This window comes from Siphateles boraxobius, unplaced genomic scaffold (assembly GCF_051911475.1).
Source record: "Siphateles boraxobius isolate OS27281-9 unplaced genomic scaffold, OSU_SipBor_1 29, whole genome shotgun sequence".
Lineage (NCBI taxonomy): Eukaryota > Metazoa > Chordata > Actinopteri > Cypriniformes > Leuciscidae > Siphateles > Siphateles boraxobius.
Genome location: NW_027508908.1, coordinates 5,173,881 through 5,191,764, shown reverse-complemented (window position 1 = coordinate 5,191,764; position 17,884 = coordinate 5,173,881). Strand labels below are relative to the sequence as shown.

The window sequence follows — 17,884 nt, the reverse complement described above, 5'->3', positions numbered from 1 at the left end:
CTTTTTTTTTCTAAGAGTGTATTATTAACATAATTACTGTATGCTGTCAATGAACGGGAAAGACCAGTGTGAACATTCTGCTTAACAACTCCTTTTGTGCTCTATGGAAGAAATAAAGTAATTAAGGTTTGGAACAACATCAGGGTGAGTAATTGATGACAGCATTATTATTTGAGGGTGAACTATTCCTGTAAATCAACTCTGAAGTCTGCTTTATTATCTCTTTTATAGAAATTATAAGTTATAACATAAGAAAATTACAGTTTGGTTAATGTGTCACCTGCTATTCTCAGTTAATGTGTCATTCATTTAAAAGTACCTGTAGTAATGAATTTAATGCAAAAAAGAGGTGTTTTAAGATGATTGATTAACCAAATAGTGAATACAGTATTAATATACCAAAAAGATTTCTGCTGCTAACAAGTTAATCTTTTCAAATGACCTGTTCTTATGATTAAAACCATCTGTTTACCTCTTTTATTTTCTTTTTTCAAATCAGAAAGTGGTGGTAATTATAATGACAGACTATGATGTGGTCGTTAAATACCTTTGTGCTAAAATAAAATCTGTCTTGAACAGTAGTCCATGAAAAATCTATATTTTTTGGTGTTGACACACCCTCTAGCATCCTGGCATTTGCCCTGACATTTGTTTTCTCAGGTTTTATGTTGGGTAAGTGCACTGCACCATGAACAGCAAGATTCAGGTTTACATTCAGCTCCAGGCACATCCTCTAACTTTCTTTCTGTCTCAGACAGATAAGACTAGCTATAATATATTCCATATAATAGTGTTCCTGTTTCTGTGTATACTAGGTGCATCAATGCCTTTGAAGATCTACACTGTAAAATATTGCCAGGATTTTCACCTGCACATTCCAAACCTACTGTCAATTTGTGCATATATATATATATATATATATATATATATATATATATATATAGATACTGTTATGATTCTAACCTGTGTTCCCCTGTCTTGTGTGTTCCTAGACTTTTATGTTATTTCCTGTCTTGCTCCATGTTTTGCAGTTCTTTGTAGGTTTAATGTTGATGAGTCTCCCAGGTGTTTCTTATTAGCCACACCCCCTTTTATCTTTTATTATATATATATATAATAAAAGATTATAAAAATCATGCAGGGATTATTTCATAATCGCATTTTCTTTGCAAAAAAGTCACATATATCTTAGCAGAAAGTTGAAAAATGTTGCGTTGGCTTATTTTTTTATATTTTATTTTTTACATTTTTACAGAAGTTGTAGCATATTCCTTTTGTAAAGCTACAGAACTTGTTTAACTCATCAATGTTTTGTAAGTGTGATGTTTTTTTTAAGTCTGACATAAAACAAGATGAGAATTGAAATATTCCAGCACTTTCTGTGATGTAGTATGCTTGCTTATCATAGGAAGTAATAAGAAATGACTCTTTACATTAAGGTAGTAGCCTAGTGAGAACAGGGTGTTGGGGAATCACTTTTTTTTTCTCTTTTTCATCAAATTGAGTTTTTGCAAGTTCCCGCAGTTTTTGCAAGTTCCCGCAATTTTTGCAAGTTCCCGCAGTTTCACCGCATACAATTTCATAAATATCCTGCATATTCCATTGCATTTTTTAAGAAAACGGGCCGCATAATCAAGGATTTTTGCCCGCAACAATCACAAAACAACTCCCCGTTTTTCTGGAAGGACTGATTCCCTGGTTTTGTCTTTAATAAATCTAACCTGCACGTGGTTCCGCTTCCAGTGTGCTTGTTTTCTCTCAATGTTATAGAACGACTGACCACACACATAGATCTAGCAGAAGCTTAGAGATTGCTTTCCATATGCTCATTACATCGCAGTTGGATTATTGCAACTATCTTTACTATGGCATACCCAAACACTCTATTGCTCGTCTACAATTAGTACAGAATGCTGCTGCAAAGTTCCTCAAATGAAAATGTAAATTTGATCATGTTTCACCTATCTTAAAATCTGCATTGGCTACCTGTGCATTTTAGAATCGAGTTTGATAATGTTGTTTGTTTTTAAATCCGTAAATAACCTGGCACCAAGCTATTTGTCTGAGCTACTCTACCCACACAATCCCACAACGGAACCTGATGTCTGGTGATCAGAGACTTCTGTCTGTCCCCAGATCACAGTTAAAGAATAGAGGGGACAGAGCCTTTGCGATTGCTGGCCCTAGGCTGTGGAACAGCCTTTTGGTTTACATCAGAACTGCTCAATCTTTAACTGTTTTTAAATCCTCTCTTAAAACCTATTTTTTTCTTTTCTTAGCTTTTAATTCATTGTGAGCTTCTGTCATGAATGTGTGGTTTGTCCTTGTTCTTTTTCTTGTGTGGTTTGTGTATTGTTCAGCACGTTGGTCAGCCCCATTTGCTGTTTTTAAATGTGCTATAAATAAATACAAACTTGAAACTTGAAGAGGTTTTTTTCCTTCGTCAAGGTATTTGTACCATCAAGGAGTACACGGCTCATTTCTGTGCTTTAGCCAATAGTATGAACCGGAAGGATGCTGTTCTGAAAGACTTTTATTGCCATGGACTAAATTAACCTGTAAAATAAATTCTGCTAAGAGGGGAAAATTACCTAACCTTAGAACAATTTATAGATTATGCTCTTTTGTTAAGTGGGTCCTCCTTTACTGTTGGGGAAGTATATGAGGATGTTTCCAACCCACCATCACAGTCACCAGCTTGCCCAGTTCTGACGGTCGGCAGTCCTGTCCTTTCTGTACCTTCCTGTGTTTCCTAATCCAGAGCTTCTTCACGTCATGCCTGCCGAGCCTGAGCTTCTTCACTTCATACCCGCCCCGAGCCTGAGCTTCTTCACGTCATGCCCGCCGAGCCTGAGCTTCTTCGTGTAATGCCCGTCGAGCCTGAGCTTCTTCACGTAATGCCCGTCGAGCCTGAGCTTCTTCACGTCATGCTCGTCCAGCCTGATCTTCTTCATGCTATGCCCGCCGAGCCTGAGATTCTTCACGTCATGCCCGTCGAGCCTGATCTTCTTCAATTCATGCCCGCCTCGAGCCTGAGCTTCTTCACGTCTTGCCCGCCGAGCCTGAGCTTCTTCACGTAATGCTCGTCGAGCCTGAGCTTCTTCCCGTCATGCCTGCCGAGCCTGAGCTTCTTCACGTCATACCTGTCAAGCCTGAGCTTCTCCATGTCATGCCTGTCGAGACTGAGCTTTTTCCCGTCCAGAGTTCTCGAACAAGATGGCCGCCGCGCCTGAGTCAGCTCCGGATGATACAGCACTGATCATCATGGCCACGGCTATTTTGTATGTGTGGGCAGCACACACATCAACTCCATCCTGGCCGCCTGCACTTCCTGATACGCCCTGGCCGCCTGTCCTGCCACAGTCTACAGGCCCTCTTCAACTCCACGGACATAGCCCAGCATCCCTCCCCCTCTTCTGCCTCTGCTCCACCTACCACCTAGACTTTTCTTTGTCTTTTTTTTTTTGTGAGCGTCTGGAAGCCACTCTTAAGGAACTATGCCAATTTTGCATAGTTCATCAATTATGAAATTAGTTCAATTCAGCTATAAAGCAGCTCTACAGAAGACAGTAGTGTAATTATTCAGCTCAATTCAGTTCGATAGTGTTAGTTAAGTCAAATCGTGAAATTGATTACATTTCGGAATGTTAACTGTCTTTAAAGCCCCAACTGAGGATACATACTGGATGCACAGCGTCTATATAGCTCACATTATACTGTCTTACATGCAAACATTGCGAGCATGAAGGTTGCACTGCAGAAGGTGTTTATTTTGGAACAGCTTTCACAGTTTCCTAGGAACCAGAGGCTATTTAAGACACCGCTTTCATGTATTCAGCATTGCTAACATTTGATTTCTTTCAGACATATTTTTTTTTTTTGTATAAAAAGTTAATAATATAATTCCAGGTAAAAAATGTTCAGCCGTAAGCATTAGTTAGGCCGTGTGTTGAAAAAGCTCTTAGCTGATGGTTTTGAGATTGCCTCCTGAGATCTGACTCCACACTGTAGTACTTTACAGAGAATAAATATTCTCCTGATTTAGAAATAAGAAAAATGGTTCAAAACAAGTAGGTCTATAATGCCAGAGGAAAGCTATTCGTTAGCATTCCCATTCAGACATTAAATGTGCCATCTTGGCACAGAAGTTTTTGAGACAATCCATAAACGCATAGTGATATTAAACATTTATTTACACCATTATCTGTTGGCTCCTTCACACACCAGCATTGTATAAAATAGTTATTTTGAAAACAGATGTTAACTTGCTCTAGTGGCTTACAGATTTAATTTTCATTTCAACACAGGTCTGTAGATGTTCAGTTTGTAAGGCCAGCACAAACCTCCTCCAGACTGTCTCATTACATTTTACCAATGTTCCACCATCATTAAAGGCATGTTATTTAGTGAAAACCATTAAGGGTGATTGTCCTGTACTCCTAAATAATAAGACTGATAGAAATGTGCTTGCATTTTATTGGTGGACCTTTAAATAATGAGAGGATGAGAGATATGTGCATGAATAATATTATTTTCAGGATCTTATATGAGCTGTAAAGTTAAGCTATGTAATGAGGTGAGTCATTTGAGCACATAGATTCTGGAATATATTCTGAAATCCTTCTTTCTATAGAAGAGGACACATGCATTCATGTACTAGTAGACGTGTATGTAAAGATGGTACTGGGGCTGGATGGTACTTAAGAAAAAAAGTTACAACATATTGACAACATTCAACTTTGTCAGAAAGTGCAATTCTTGATAAAATCTTACAAAGTTCTCAAATATTTTTTTAAGAACATCTCTCTTTTTTTCGTTTAAGGAGAAAATGATAAGCTTTGTTGCTGTCTGATTGTATGACTGTTCTTACAGACGATTTGCTGATAATCATAATAAGAATGCAAACTATTTTTGTTGGTGACTGGCTTGTTACAGGGAGTTCAGCACTTGGCGATGAATATATTTGAAAAAAAACAATAAATTCATAAATAAAGGTGTGCGTGCACTCAAGCTCGGAGGATCTCCCTTTCTTGGCGAACAGCGAATTGTTAACTGGAGAATCGCTCTGATTGGATCATTTGAATCAGTGAGTTGTTGACTCAAGAGCAGATTGGTCCAATTCACAAATTAACCAATCAGTGCAATTTGCAAGCCGATTTAATGGGTTAAATGGAAAGACTAAGCTCGTTCACGAATCCGACACTGTGTGATCACGTCATTCTTCAGTTCAAAATAACGAGGAATGATATGTTATTATGAAATGTAGTGGAGTAAAAAGTACAATATAATGTTTTGGAATGTAGTGAAGTAAAAGTTTCCCAAAGTAAAAAAATGACCTACCTGTAAGTAGTAACAAAGTAAAAATCCTTTGTTACTGTCCACCATGGTTTTTGAAAACACAAACTATTCATAATTTTATTTTTAAACAACAAGTTAAGAAGAAGAAATTTGTTCATAATAATGTTTTGTGAATCTGGCCGCTGGAGCACAATTTCCTCTCTTCACTTTTTAGATTGTTTGACATCTGACATGATTGATGACTCTGTGGTGCTCCACAAAATCACCCAGTGGGCAAAGCTGATCACTTTATTATTTGTGTCTTATTGGACGACATTTAAGGGAATAAAAAATTATGACATTTGTAAGGTTTAGATCAGTGAATTTAGTTAGATTTATTGATGAGATGATGGAAAAACTCTATGGTGTTCACAAGTTTGATTTATAAGGCCCTGGAGCTGACTATGAATTGCGAGTTGTTGAATTTACGTGTTATTTTATCACGCTTTGGTTGATAATATACACACTATTTGGAAAAGGGCTGAGTATTTGCAACCTGTAGGTTCGCCTGACACATACACCCTTCGTTATCTCTAGAAACACAATTTGTTTGGCATATATGTCTGAAGGCTGTTGTGAAATTGTCGAAAAATTGAGAAATTTAACCCGGAATATAGCACATGTGAGTTTGAATGGCATAGCCTTGGACACATTCTGCTTTCAATTTAGTGTAAAAATCATCCATAAAACATGTGCTCACTCCACTGAACTCCTCTGAAACTGTGTGCTTTGTTCTTTGCTAAATGCACAAGTGAAAAGGTTAACATGGATTGGCAACTTTTCAAACTGCAGTGAAATTCAATAAAGGCAAGTTGTTTGTTTGGTTCTCTAAACTTCTCCTGACATGGGTATATCTGAGTAAAACAAAGGAATTCAAAACATGACAAGGTTGGAAAAAGGGTATATGCAATACTGAGATGAGCAAGGTTGCATAACCTCTCAATGAATAACATAAAGTTAGTTCCAAAATTTTGGCAGAAAAGCTGTATACAAAATCTATGGGCATATCACACTTATCCTTCACGGACAAGGCAATCCCAAAATTCATTGCAATTACCTAATTTACTTTCAAGACATCCAATCTAAATCAGTGGTTCTTAATCTTTGTGCCCTCAAATAACTCCTATAACATACATTAACTATAATTTATTATTAGGAACTAGGAGTGTTGATAATAGGTATATTTATTTACCACAATTTATTTTGTGATTCCAAAAGCTGTTCTTCAGTAAAAAACAATATGTATTGAAGAAAAAAAATAAACATTATTTCATTTTACATCTTGATTTTTTTTTTTAGAATACTACTGTATGTAGACAACAGATAACTCACTAGGTTTTAAACAGAGCTACAGACTACCTGTGATCTTGCTGATTTAACCCCACTGTCTTTGTCTGACTTTAAAGGTTTTGGAGAATATAGAGGACACTAAACTGAAGGAGATACAGATATGTAAGTATGAGAAGAGAATCGAAGAAGCTGAAGCAAAAATGAAGCAGCAACAGAATCTCTTTGAGGATGTCAGGACAGAGAGGGACCTCTTCAGTAATAATCTGATCGAGGCCAAGGTAAAATGTGTGTGTGTGTGTGTGTGTGTGTGTGTGTGTGTGTGTGTGTGTGTGTAGACCTTTATATTATAGATCTGCTCCCAATGAACATCAGAGCAGACATAGAGGCCAGTAGATCCATGGGAGGACTTCTATGGGAAATACGCCCCTCGGAAGCTTATCTGAAGTTGGCGTGAACATAAATCTTTGTCCGAGAATCCGTCCCATATGTACCAATCCTGCTGTGTGGATTTAGGCTTGAAACTCTACAAAAGTACATGAATGCAGATGCTTCTAGCTACAGAAAAATCATTTTCACGCATCAATGCGTTCCCAAATGGGTCCGAATGCAATTCATAGTGCAACCCAAGTTGCATTCTCAGCATTGCCGCAAGGAGCTCTATAGTGGGGCCAGTTTTCTCTTTCAGGTCCTCTACTGTTACGGTGGAGCAACAGTTTGAAGAGACTTTTATTGAGCAAGTTAATTAAATTAATAGCATTACATAAAAAATAATGTTCCTGGGCTGAATAGAAGTTTAGATGAAAAATAAAAATAGCACGTAAGAAACCAGTTATTTTTCAATTCACTGATATCTTAAGGACCCCATAAAATCAAAATTTATCAGCTTTTAGTCCATGTGTATTAGCTTTTGAAGCTAATCTATATGCTATAATCTTTAGGAGCTATTGTGCTCCTAAAAACTAACCTTTAGCATATACACATATTACAGTATTTTTCTTCTAGAAATATGACCAAAATATTGATGACTCATTCTGCACTACACAGATTTTTGTCCAGTCAAATGTTCTCCAAAATAAGCAAATCATGGTTTGTTTCTGTGATGTAACTAAAACCTGTTTTTTTAAGAGACAAGCCTTTCAATATGTCAATCGTTTTGCATTAATAGGAAGTACACTACTGTTCAATAGTTTAGGGTTTGTACGATTTTTTTATGTATTTGTATCTTATGCTCACCAAGGCTGCTTTTATTTGATCAAATATACAGTTAAAAAAATGCTGCAAAATATAATTACGATTTAAAATAATTGTTTTCTATTTTAATATATATATATATATATATATATATATATATATATATATATATATATATATATATATAATATTTCCTGTGATGGCAAAGCTAAATTTTCAGCATCATTACTCCAGTCTTCACATGATCCTTAAGAAATCAATCTAATATGATGGTTTGGAGCTCAATAAACATTTCTTATTATTATCAATTTTGGAAAAAGTTGTGCTGCTTAATATTTATATTTATTAAAATATTTAGTAGAAACCCCAATATATTTTATTCAGGATTCTTTGATAAATATAGAAAACTCAAAACAACATTGATTTGAAATAGGATTTTTTTGTAACAATATAAAAGCCTTTTCTGTCACTGTCACTGCACTGGTCTTGAGTGAATGAGTGGGGTGGCCTGAAAGCTCATTGGCCACCCCTGTGGCCACCCCAGATCTGATAGGTAGTTGGTCAAGTTCGTCAACACAAGAAACAAGATAAATGCTGTCAATCAATGATGACAGCTGATCAACTGATTTAGGGCCAGTTTTACATTTTTAACTAACACCGTAATGGTCGTACTGAGGCTGTTAGAGCTGATTTCTGCTCAGCGGACGTTTGGCCATGCAGGTCAGGTGACCCATGAGATGAGCGCGCTGGCTGCTACTGCTCCGTGAAACAGGAGGACGGTCGGTCACAGTTACAACAGCAACAATGATAAAAACGCTGGAATCTGTAGATTGAGAGGTATGGTAATTTAATGTTTAGTTATATCGTAGTTCCCTCTGAATGTGTAGGAAAACTGAAAAAAAAAAGAACTACACTGTACTAGCTAGCTTAGCAGCCTGCAAACCAAGTTAAGAGTGCAGACAGTTGAAGAGGGCGCGCGCACAGCTCTTAAAGGGGCCACACCTTATTTCCTCTCGTTACACCGCCATGGAATGCAATTTTTCTGGACTGAAGACTTGAGGGTGTTTTTTGCAGATGTGTGTGTTCAATAGAGCTAATGTTATATTTTTGGCCAACCCGTGTGTGAAATATAGTGTGACAGTCTAGATTTAAGTTATAACACAAGAACAAGCTGTGACTTATTTATTTGATCTGTTATTTAAGGGCTGTTTTTGTTTGTATCAGTTAGCTCATCTTCACTTAAATTAACTTATTAATGTATGCTGAATCAAAGCCAATGTTTAAATTTATACCTTCATCGGGGCCTTGGATATGAATACTGTCTTAGTTGAAAACCACTTTTTGCACATTTTCATACATCACAAGGCATCCTAATGATATTATTCAGTCTTCAGGCCATCCTCTGTGTTACCTGTTACCCGTGTTTGCTTTACTTGTTTAAGTCCCCTCTTGTGGTTGAATAAAAACACACCTGGCAGAGAACAAATTAAGCTAAATAATAACATATACTAAGCATGTAAAGAACAACAAATATTTATGTTTTTTATCTTACAAGCTTAATTTTTCTTTTGCTTTTACAGGTAAGGTCCTATCTTTAAGCATTTTGGTTTGTCCTGTTGGATTTCTGTGTTTTTATGTAACCACAAGATGGTGCCTCAATTAGTAAAGCAAACTCAGGTAACAATACAGGTAACAATACAGGTGACACAGATGATGAGTTGATGACTGATGCATGTTATTCTATATAGGATGAGTTAAGAGCAGTTTATTTTGCTACTCTAATCTAACTTATGAAGAGACAAGTTAATCCACTACAAGAAAATAGCTCTTAGAAAATGTTTACCCTATCCTGACCATAATTACTGATTAAAAATAGACATGTTAAAATAACCAGAGATACTTGGGGACTGTGATAGGTGGTTAGGACTTTTTTTAACAGGATAGTCACCTTTATTTGACAGTTATGAGACAGGAAATCATGGGAGAGAGAGAGGATGTGACATGCAGCAAAGGACCGGGATTCGAACCATGGTCGGCTGCGTACATATACGCATTAACTTTGCTATGCCATGGCCACCCCACACTAGCTTTGTGTCCCATCTTGGCCACCCCCCAAAAAATGTCCTGGATACGCCACTGTTGATGACCCATTACTGCTCTGTCACTTTTTTCCTGTGAATGTGTGCGTTTGTCTGTTTTGAGTGTGACTGCCTGCCTGACCAGCTGTCTTTGTGTCTGTCTCTCACACGCCTCCTTGCGTTCACTTTTAGGATCTGAATGCTGAGATGAAACGCAAGGTGAAGAACATGAACCGCGATATTGAACAGCTGAAAGATGATATCACCATAAAAGAGGTGGCTTTAGACAAGGAGCGCCAGGAGTTCCAGCACATAGAGCGACAGAGGGAATCTCTCAAGGTAACTCATTTTATTCTCAACTACCATGTCTTGCCCTCTTTCTTCTGTTTATCTTCAGGTCTAATGTTAATATGCCTAGTCTATTACACTATTACTATTACAACTATAACACAACTTGACAGTCTCAGCCAATGATATTTACTGTAAAGTTATGCAGTGGAATTTTTGTCCAATGAGATTGCATGGTGAGCAGGCTACACAGTGCAATGTGCAGGAAAAGAAACTATGAATGTAAACTATAAACTAAAAATGTCATTCCAGTTTGGACAAAAACTCTGGTTAACATTACTTATTACAACTAGTTAGGATGTAAACGCTGTTTACATTAAGTTTAAATAATTAAATGACATGAAAGTATAAAATGATCAAAATAGTTTTTTTGCTTACAATTTCACACAATTTCAGAGTCAAATACAGTTTTTTTTGTGTCATTTTACAACATACAATGTTTTGAAACCCTCATTAAATTGTCCAACATTCCAACTATATAAAAATGAACCATTGTTCACTGAGTTCATTTTGTGTATTCTTGGAGATTATTTTATGATTTTTTATATATATTAAGATTTTTTATATTTATACAACAGTTAGTTTTGGTACTCTGATCGAAATATGACCCCAACAGCACTGAGACTTTTCAGACAGACTGGCATACAGACTGGCATACTGTGCTTTACATTGTTATTAGGGATGCTCCGATCAGGATTTTTGCAGCCGATACCGATAGCCGATTTCTTGTCATGGTGATTGGCCGATACCGATACTTAATATACTTAATATATGACAAAGATAAATACAAACAAAATGGAGCAGTCTGATGCAGCCCACAAGGTTAAATTAATAATTAAATTAATTAATTAAATTAATAATATTCGAAGATCGCTGGTTATTATTCGATTATTATTCGAAAATCGCACCCCTCCCCCATATGCTCGCACACATGCATCAAGCGCAGAGAAAAGGTCACACACGAGAAAAGCGGAGTGGTCTGACGTTTAAATATAACTTAAAAACGTAAATATACATTTCATATTTCTTTTATATAATATAATGTTCTTTTTAAAAATGTAATCTATGTTGATTATATGTAAAAGGAACCGCATGAGATGGGTAAGATAGGATCATAAGATGCCCAATATCAGGAGACATTTGGAGTGGGTCAGACATGATTTTGACCCCTTAATTAAGTTTTGTAGAAAGCCATTCTTTAAAGTGAATTTCGTTTTGTAAAAATCTCATAAATTAACCGAAACTCAGCGTATAAGCTACTTGCCTCACAGACCTGAGAACGTATAGAAAGCTTGAAATGTCTACTTTAAAAAAAACAACAATTCAAATCGATAAGAAATTGGGTACTCTCTGCTTATGTAGGCTAATCCGTATGAAGTGTGCATTTCTCTCTATAGGCGCGTTCACTACATGCGAATATGGTGTCAACATCGCCAACTGTATCTTTGCAGCCAGAAAACACTAGTTTATTAATAAACAATTAAAATGTATCATGCTGTATAAACACTACTTTTTCCGGTTCTTTGGGGCAAGCTCTATGCATGCGCTTGATTTGCAGAATATAGGCAATATTACGATAACGCTCATTATGGTTTAGTATTTTCTCCCATATATATTTAAGTAATTAAATTAATATAAATATGTGATTAGACTAATGGCGTTAATGTCGAGCCCTGTACTATTTAGCAAATCTCTACTACAAAACTGTATTATCAACTAGATTTTTATGGAAAGTTGGATGTTGTACCTGAAATGCGTTAACAGCACTTTCATCATGAAACTCTAGATGGTGCAGGCTAATGGGTCCTTAACGCAACCTGCAGATAATTACATCATTAGCTACATGGCACAAGCTTATTGGTTCCTGTTGCATCTGCAGCCAATGAGTTTGCTGCTCAACATTTAAATAATTCAGTTCAATAGGTCTGTGTTTTCTGTAGTAGATTTCAGCACACTTTCAAAGTTCCTCTGAAACCCTCCAACTTCCCCAGCTCCACCTGTATAGATCTGCTCGGGGTAATTTCATGTATGCTACTCTAGAGTTCTCAACGGGCCGAGTCGGCACGACAAACCCGACGGGACCCGCGGGTTCGGGCCGGGTTCGGGTTGAAAATATAAGCAAATGACTCGGGTTCGGGTCGGACCTCGGGCTTAATCTTTTCCGCTCAGTGAAAAAAAAAAAACATTTATTAATCATCACTGCTGTTCACCGTAAAAAAAGTCTGGCTGCTGCGTGCAACGTGCATCGCGGGGGCAGACCTGACGCCGCTGCGTGCACGCCTTTAGCCTGGAGAAGAAGATAGAATTGATGAAAAGTAAACTTGCTGCAGGTGAATTCACCGTCACTACTTCAGGAGTGGGAAAATCAGAGGTCTGGAAAGTGTTTGGAGTGGTGCTGGATTCTGATGGAAATTCTACAGGTTATGTGCAATCCTCAAAATTCAAGGTGCTGATGAAATATGACAGCAAAAAAAACAGGGTCGTCCAGAAGATTTTTATTTGAGGCATATTTAGTAGCCTATATAGTCTATTTATGTATTTAAAGTTTGTTTCAGTTGTTTGTATTGTTTGTAGGCTATTGTTAATAGACGTGAACATTAAAGGTTCATTTGAATTCCCGTCTGCTGGTCATGATAATACGCGTATGAGGAAAAAAAGAAGAAAAAAAAGAAAATCGTCCGCGGGCCGGGTTCGGGCAGATAATTCATGTTGATGTGTCGGTTACATCGGGTCCGGGCTTTAAAAGCCACGGGCCGGGTCGGGTCGGGTTGTAATTTTCAGGCCCGTTGAGAACTCTATGCTACTTGTGCAGCAGCAGTATGTCTTACTTGCTCACAGCAGCGTGTCTGTGTATGGATTGGCAGTAGCAAGTCTCTGTACTTGCTCTGCAGCAGCAGCAATAATTAATATCAGCAGCAGCAACAACAGGAGCAGCAGCGTAGCAGATCTGTTCAGCCATGAGCTAATACATTAACGGTCATATATATTGCTATGCTAAACTCTTCATAGAGTTGTCATGATAGAAATATACATACATTTTTATGTATACCCAATATAAATGTATACATACATTTAATTAATACCCATCTTTCACTTTTGCTGAAACGGTGATTATTATTATTTATTTTTTTACGCAGACTGGTCACTGTCTTCATAGGTGCTCATTTACGGTTCTTGACATGACCAGACAGCATTAGGAAAGTAACCTTGCATTCATCTTCGAGGAGGTATTTTTCATAATCCTTTCATTATTACTTTCCAGATCTTTGTGCATATCAAATACAATGGCAGGTCTCTTCTTCTCCCTGTCATAAGCTTTCAATATCACCCTCACAAAGGATAATAATGGAATATCAAATAGGATTGCACAAAAAATGAAAGAAATAAAAGAAAACACAAAAGATCCCTCCATATTTTATGACAGAAATATAAATCTGAGTTCAGAGAGGGCTTTGACTCTACGCACTTTCAAATTCAACATCTGACATGAGAGACTTAATGAATATGCAGTGGTTTTCGGTGGTTATTGGAGTTGTAAATTATATATGACCTTGTTCTGAGATACAGAGTGAGGGGTGTGGTCGGATGGGAGGTTAGTCAGAGAAAAGGAAAAACAATGAGAGAGAAAGCCTGAGTGAATGATTGACCAGCAGTCCTATAGGGTTGAACAATGCAACAGATCTAAAGTTTAGATTTACATGCAGCATAGCTAATGCACACATGCGGCATGGGTCTTATATAACAAGATATATGAAGTGTCTTTTTATTTTATTTATTTGAACACTGGAATGCATAAAGGAGTTCAAATTGACCTGATGTGATTTATAGAATATTTCTCATTAAAATAATAAAATGTATTGATATTCAATGTATTTTTTATAAGTATGTAAGAATCAGCAATGATAATTATATAGTTGTCATTGGTTCAGGAAAAATACAAACAGTTTCATAGGAAATGCATATGGATTATTTTGACCCTTTTAACTAACACACCTGATTCAACTCATCAGCTCATTAGTAGAAACTGCGAGGCTGTGTTCGAAATCTCCCCCTATACCCTCATTCACTATTCACTACATTACTTCACTAATATAGTCCTAATATAGTTCCTTCACTTGAAGGAATGAATGAAAATGAGGGAGTGAATTCGGATACTGAGTGTGTTGGAAGGGCTGTCACTTTTGTATAGTTTGCGTTGCTGTTTAATAATTATTTGAAACTTACCCAACTGGCATCTCCAGTAGTAATGAAAAGATGTATCTTTAACTTTTTAATGGAAACTAGCATGTATAAACCCTAAAACAATTTAATAATCAAGTAAAAAGGTTTTTATAACTGTATGACATTACGCTGTAGCCACATTGGATCAGTGGTTTAGAAAATGGATAGATGGTTCAGCTATGCGGGTGTAATCTTCTGGCGAGACGCTGGAATTTATTTGGCGTGACCGTCACAGTGCATTATGGGTATTCTCTAGCTGTTGACCATACGTGGTTCATTGTGGGATTGAGTGCATTTGATAATGTCCACTATAGTTTTGGACACCACTACAAATGATTGTCCCCTCAAATAGTGGCCTATTTCATTATTTAAGGGGGCGACTTCAGGCAGCCCAAGACTTGAATTGGGCAAAGCCACTGGAAGGCAAGCCTGCAACCAATGCAAGAGCCACAGACCCTCTCATCTCCCAATAATAAGACAATCTCTGAATTGGGTGTGTCTGATGAGGAAGACAAAAAAGTAGACCATTGCATACATGTTTTTTGGGTCATGTATTAGTGTTGAGCATGAAAAGTTTATGGTTTTGAAAAATGTTAAACAAAGAAGCCAACATAAAATCTCAGACTTTTGGAATCCATTCTGTTAAAATCTGAAGCACAGTGGCATCGGTCCATCAGCCTGAACGGATTGTTTCAGAGGATTGTGGACCAGCGGTCCGAACAGATGGTCTCAGACTGGAAGGTTCCACCACACATGGGGTGGAGGGTTGTAGAGTTCTGGAAGACAAGGGTGGAAAATTTCAACTTGCAGATCACAGACTTATGAGCTGTCTCAGAACTAAATAGATCCATGGATATCTGACAGTCTTTTTTGATTAATCCCAACACTGTCTTGGGAAGCGTATAGTCGAATGCACTTGAATATTCTCTCCTGGGTGACTGCTGAAGATCCTTAAAAGCTCATTTTGTGTGAAATGTGGTCTGTGCATTTGTAAGGAACTAGACAGAAAGATTCATTAATAAAAGAAAATGGGTCTCAAGGGCTGGTGGGCAGCTACCCAACTTGAGCAGCTTACCCAGCATGCCACAGGAGGTGCTGTCTGGCGCCCCGACTGGTTATCAGGAAGCATGATGGCTCTGATGTTCACCTCTCCTTTGAATCATGAAGTGAAAAGGCAATATGCCCAATGGAAGAGAAAAGAGAGAGAGAAAAACAAAAGATGCACTGAAGACTGAAACGTTGGGAAACTTTACAAAGCAAGCTAAAGTCTGTGCCTCTCTCATGGTAGACATCAGCGTAATCTTTGGAGAGCATGCTTCACCCTTGCTAATCAAAGTAGGAGGCATGTTTGAGCCGAGCTCAGCACTCCCTCTGTTTAGATTCCTGTACTAATGAAGGAAAGCCACAGAGAACAGTAGAAAAAGACCAGTCGTCATCAGGAACAGAAGAGCACTTGCAATTACTTCCAGAGGACAAAGGAATTTTAGGCAAGATCCTTTGATAAACATTCAACCCTTCCACTCAGAAAGCTAACTGATCATCATGAAGACTGAGTCTTAAAGATCTGTGCATCCTGCAGTGGAAATTAACTTTCACACTATAAAGAGGAAATAACATTTTAAAGTTTGAGGTTGATAAGATGTTTTAATGTATTCGTCTCTTGTGCTCTCCAAGGGTGCATTTATTTGATTAAAAATACAGTAACAATTTAAAATAACATGTTTTTTTATGTATTAATATTCTAAAATGTAATTTATTCCCGTGATGGCAATACTGAATCTTCAGCATCATTACTCCAGTTTTCAGTGTCACATGGTCCTTTAGAAATAATTTCAATTTGCTGATTTGGTGCTCAAGAAACATTTCTCATTATTATCAGTGTGAAAATGTTTTTTTATGAGTGTGTGTGTGTGTGTGTGTGTGTGTGTGTGTGTGTGTGTGTGTGTGTGTGTGTGTGTGTGTGTGTGTGTGTGTGTAAAATATAATTATATTTTCAAGATTCTTTGATGAAGAGAAAGTACAAAAAAACATTATTTATTTGAAATATATGTTTTCTGACAATGTATGTCATACTGTCACTTTTGATCAATTAAATGTGTCCTTTACTATAACTTTACTATAACTATTTCTGTAAGTATAATTATCCTACTTGAATTATTTTTATTTGATTAAAGTCATTGTGACTTTTCATTTACAATCCATTTGTTACAAGTGAAAAAATGTATTTTGTGAAAAAAAAAAAAAAGAAACTACTGTAAATAGTGAAAGTGAAAGTGAAAGTGACACGTGATGGCCAAGTATGGTAACCCATACTTGGAATTTGACCTCTGCATTTAACCCATCCAAGTAAGTGCACACACATTAGGAGCAGAGTAGTGAGTAGTGAACACACACACACACACTGCAAACGTGGATACACACACCCGGAGCAGCGGGCAGCCTTGAGTGGCGCCCTGGGAGCGATTGGGGGTTAGGTGCCTTGCTCAAGGACACCTCAGTCATATTCCTGCCGGTACTGGAATCGAACCAGCAACCTTTGGGTCACCAGTCCAACTCTGTTACCATTAGGCCATGACTGCCCTCAAAAAAAAAAAAAAAAAAAAATAAAAAAAATAAAAATAAAATAAAATAGCTTGCTATATTATATCAGCGGGCAAAACGAAAGTCTTTTTAGAACACGACATTGGAACACTTTTCGGAATGTAGAAATTCTGACTTTCAAAGTTTATCTTAATGCTTCAGGACAACAGGTGTTATGCAGTCTCGCACTGTTTTAGTATTGTTTACACAATATTAGCAATGCCATTTTAGCTGTCTGAATGAGATCTAGCAATATTCAGTCCTTCCAGAAAAACGCAGAGTTTTTTAGTGATTGTTGCGGGCAAAAATGCTTGATTATGCGGCACGTTTTCTTTAAAAATGCGATGGAATATGTGAGATATTTATGCAATGTTATGCAATGAAATTGCGGGAACTTGCAAAAATTGCGGGAACTTGCAAAAATTGCGGGAACTTGCAAAAACTGCGGTTTGATGAAAAAGAGAAAAAAAAGAGATTCCCCCAACACCCTGTTCTCACTAGGCTACTACCTTAATGTAAAGAGTCATTTCGTATTACTTCCTTTGATAAGCAAGCATACTACTTCATATAAAGTGCTGGGAATATTTAATTTCTCATCTTGTATTATTTCAGACTGTAATGAGTGTAAATAAGGTGTGGGCCCTTTAAGAGGTGCGCGCTCCCTGTTGAACTGTCTGCAGTGTTATATTGTATATGTGTGCCTCGAACACCACATGTGTGCGGGTAATTTCTGTTTGATGGTACTTCTTTCATCTTATTTTGTTTATTAAGTAACGATGTGACAGTAGAACGTGTGACACAGTTATACGAGTTCGATTTGGGAATAAAGAGCGAGTTGT

The 17,884-nt window shown here is 37.2% G+C and overlaps 1 protein-coding gene across 2 annotated transcripts in view; it reads left to right on the top strand.

Moving 5' to 3' along the window:
- cfap58 (cilia and flagella associated protein 58) overlaps positions 1-17,884 on the top strand; it is a 152,949-nt gene that overhangs the window by 45,409 nt on the left and 89,656 nt on the right. For both annotated transcript variants that reach the window (XR_013207789.1, XM_077246258.1), the window contains exons 10-11: positions 6,744-6,905; positions 10,089-10,235. Coding sequence is in view for 1 of the 2 variants with exons in the window: in XM_077246258.1 (XP_077102373.1) it covers positions 6,744-6,905; positions 10,089-10,235 (309 nt within the window). In the remaining variant the exon portion in view is untranslated. The remainder of the gene's footprint in view (positions 1-6,743; positions 6,906-10,088; positions 10,236-17,884) is intronic.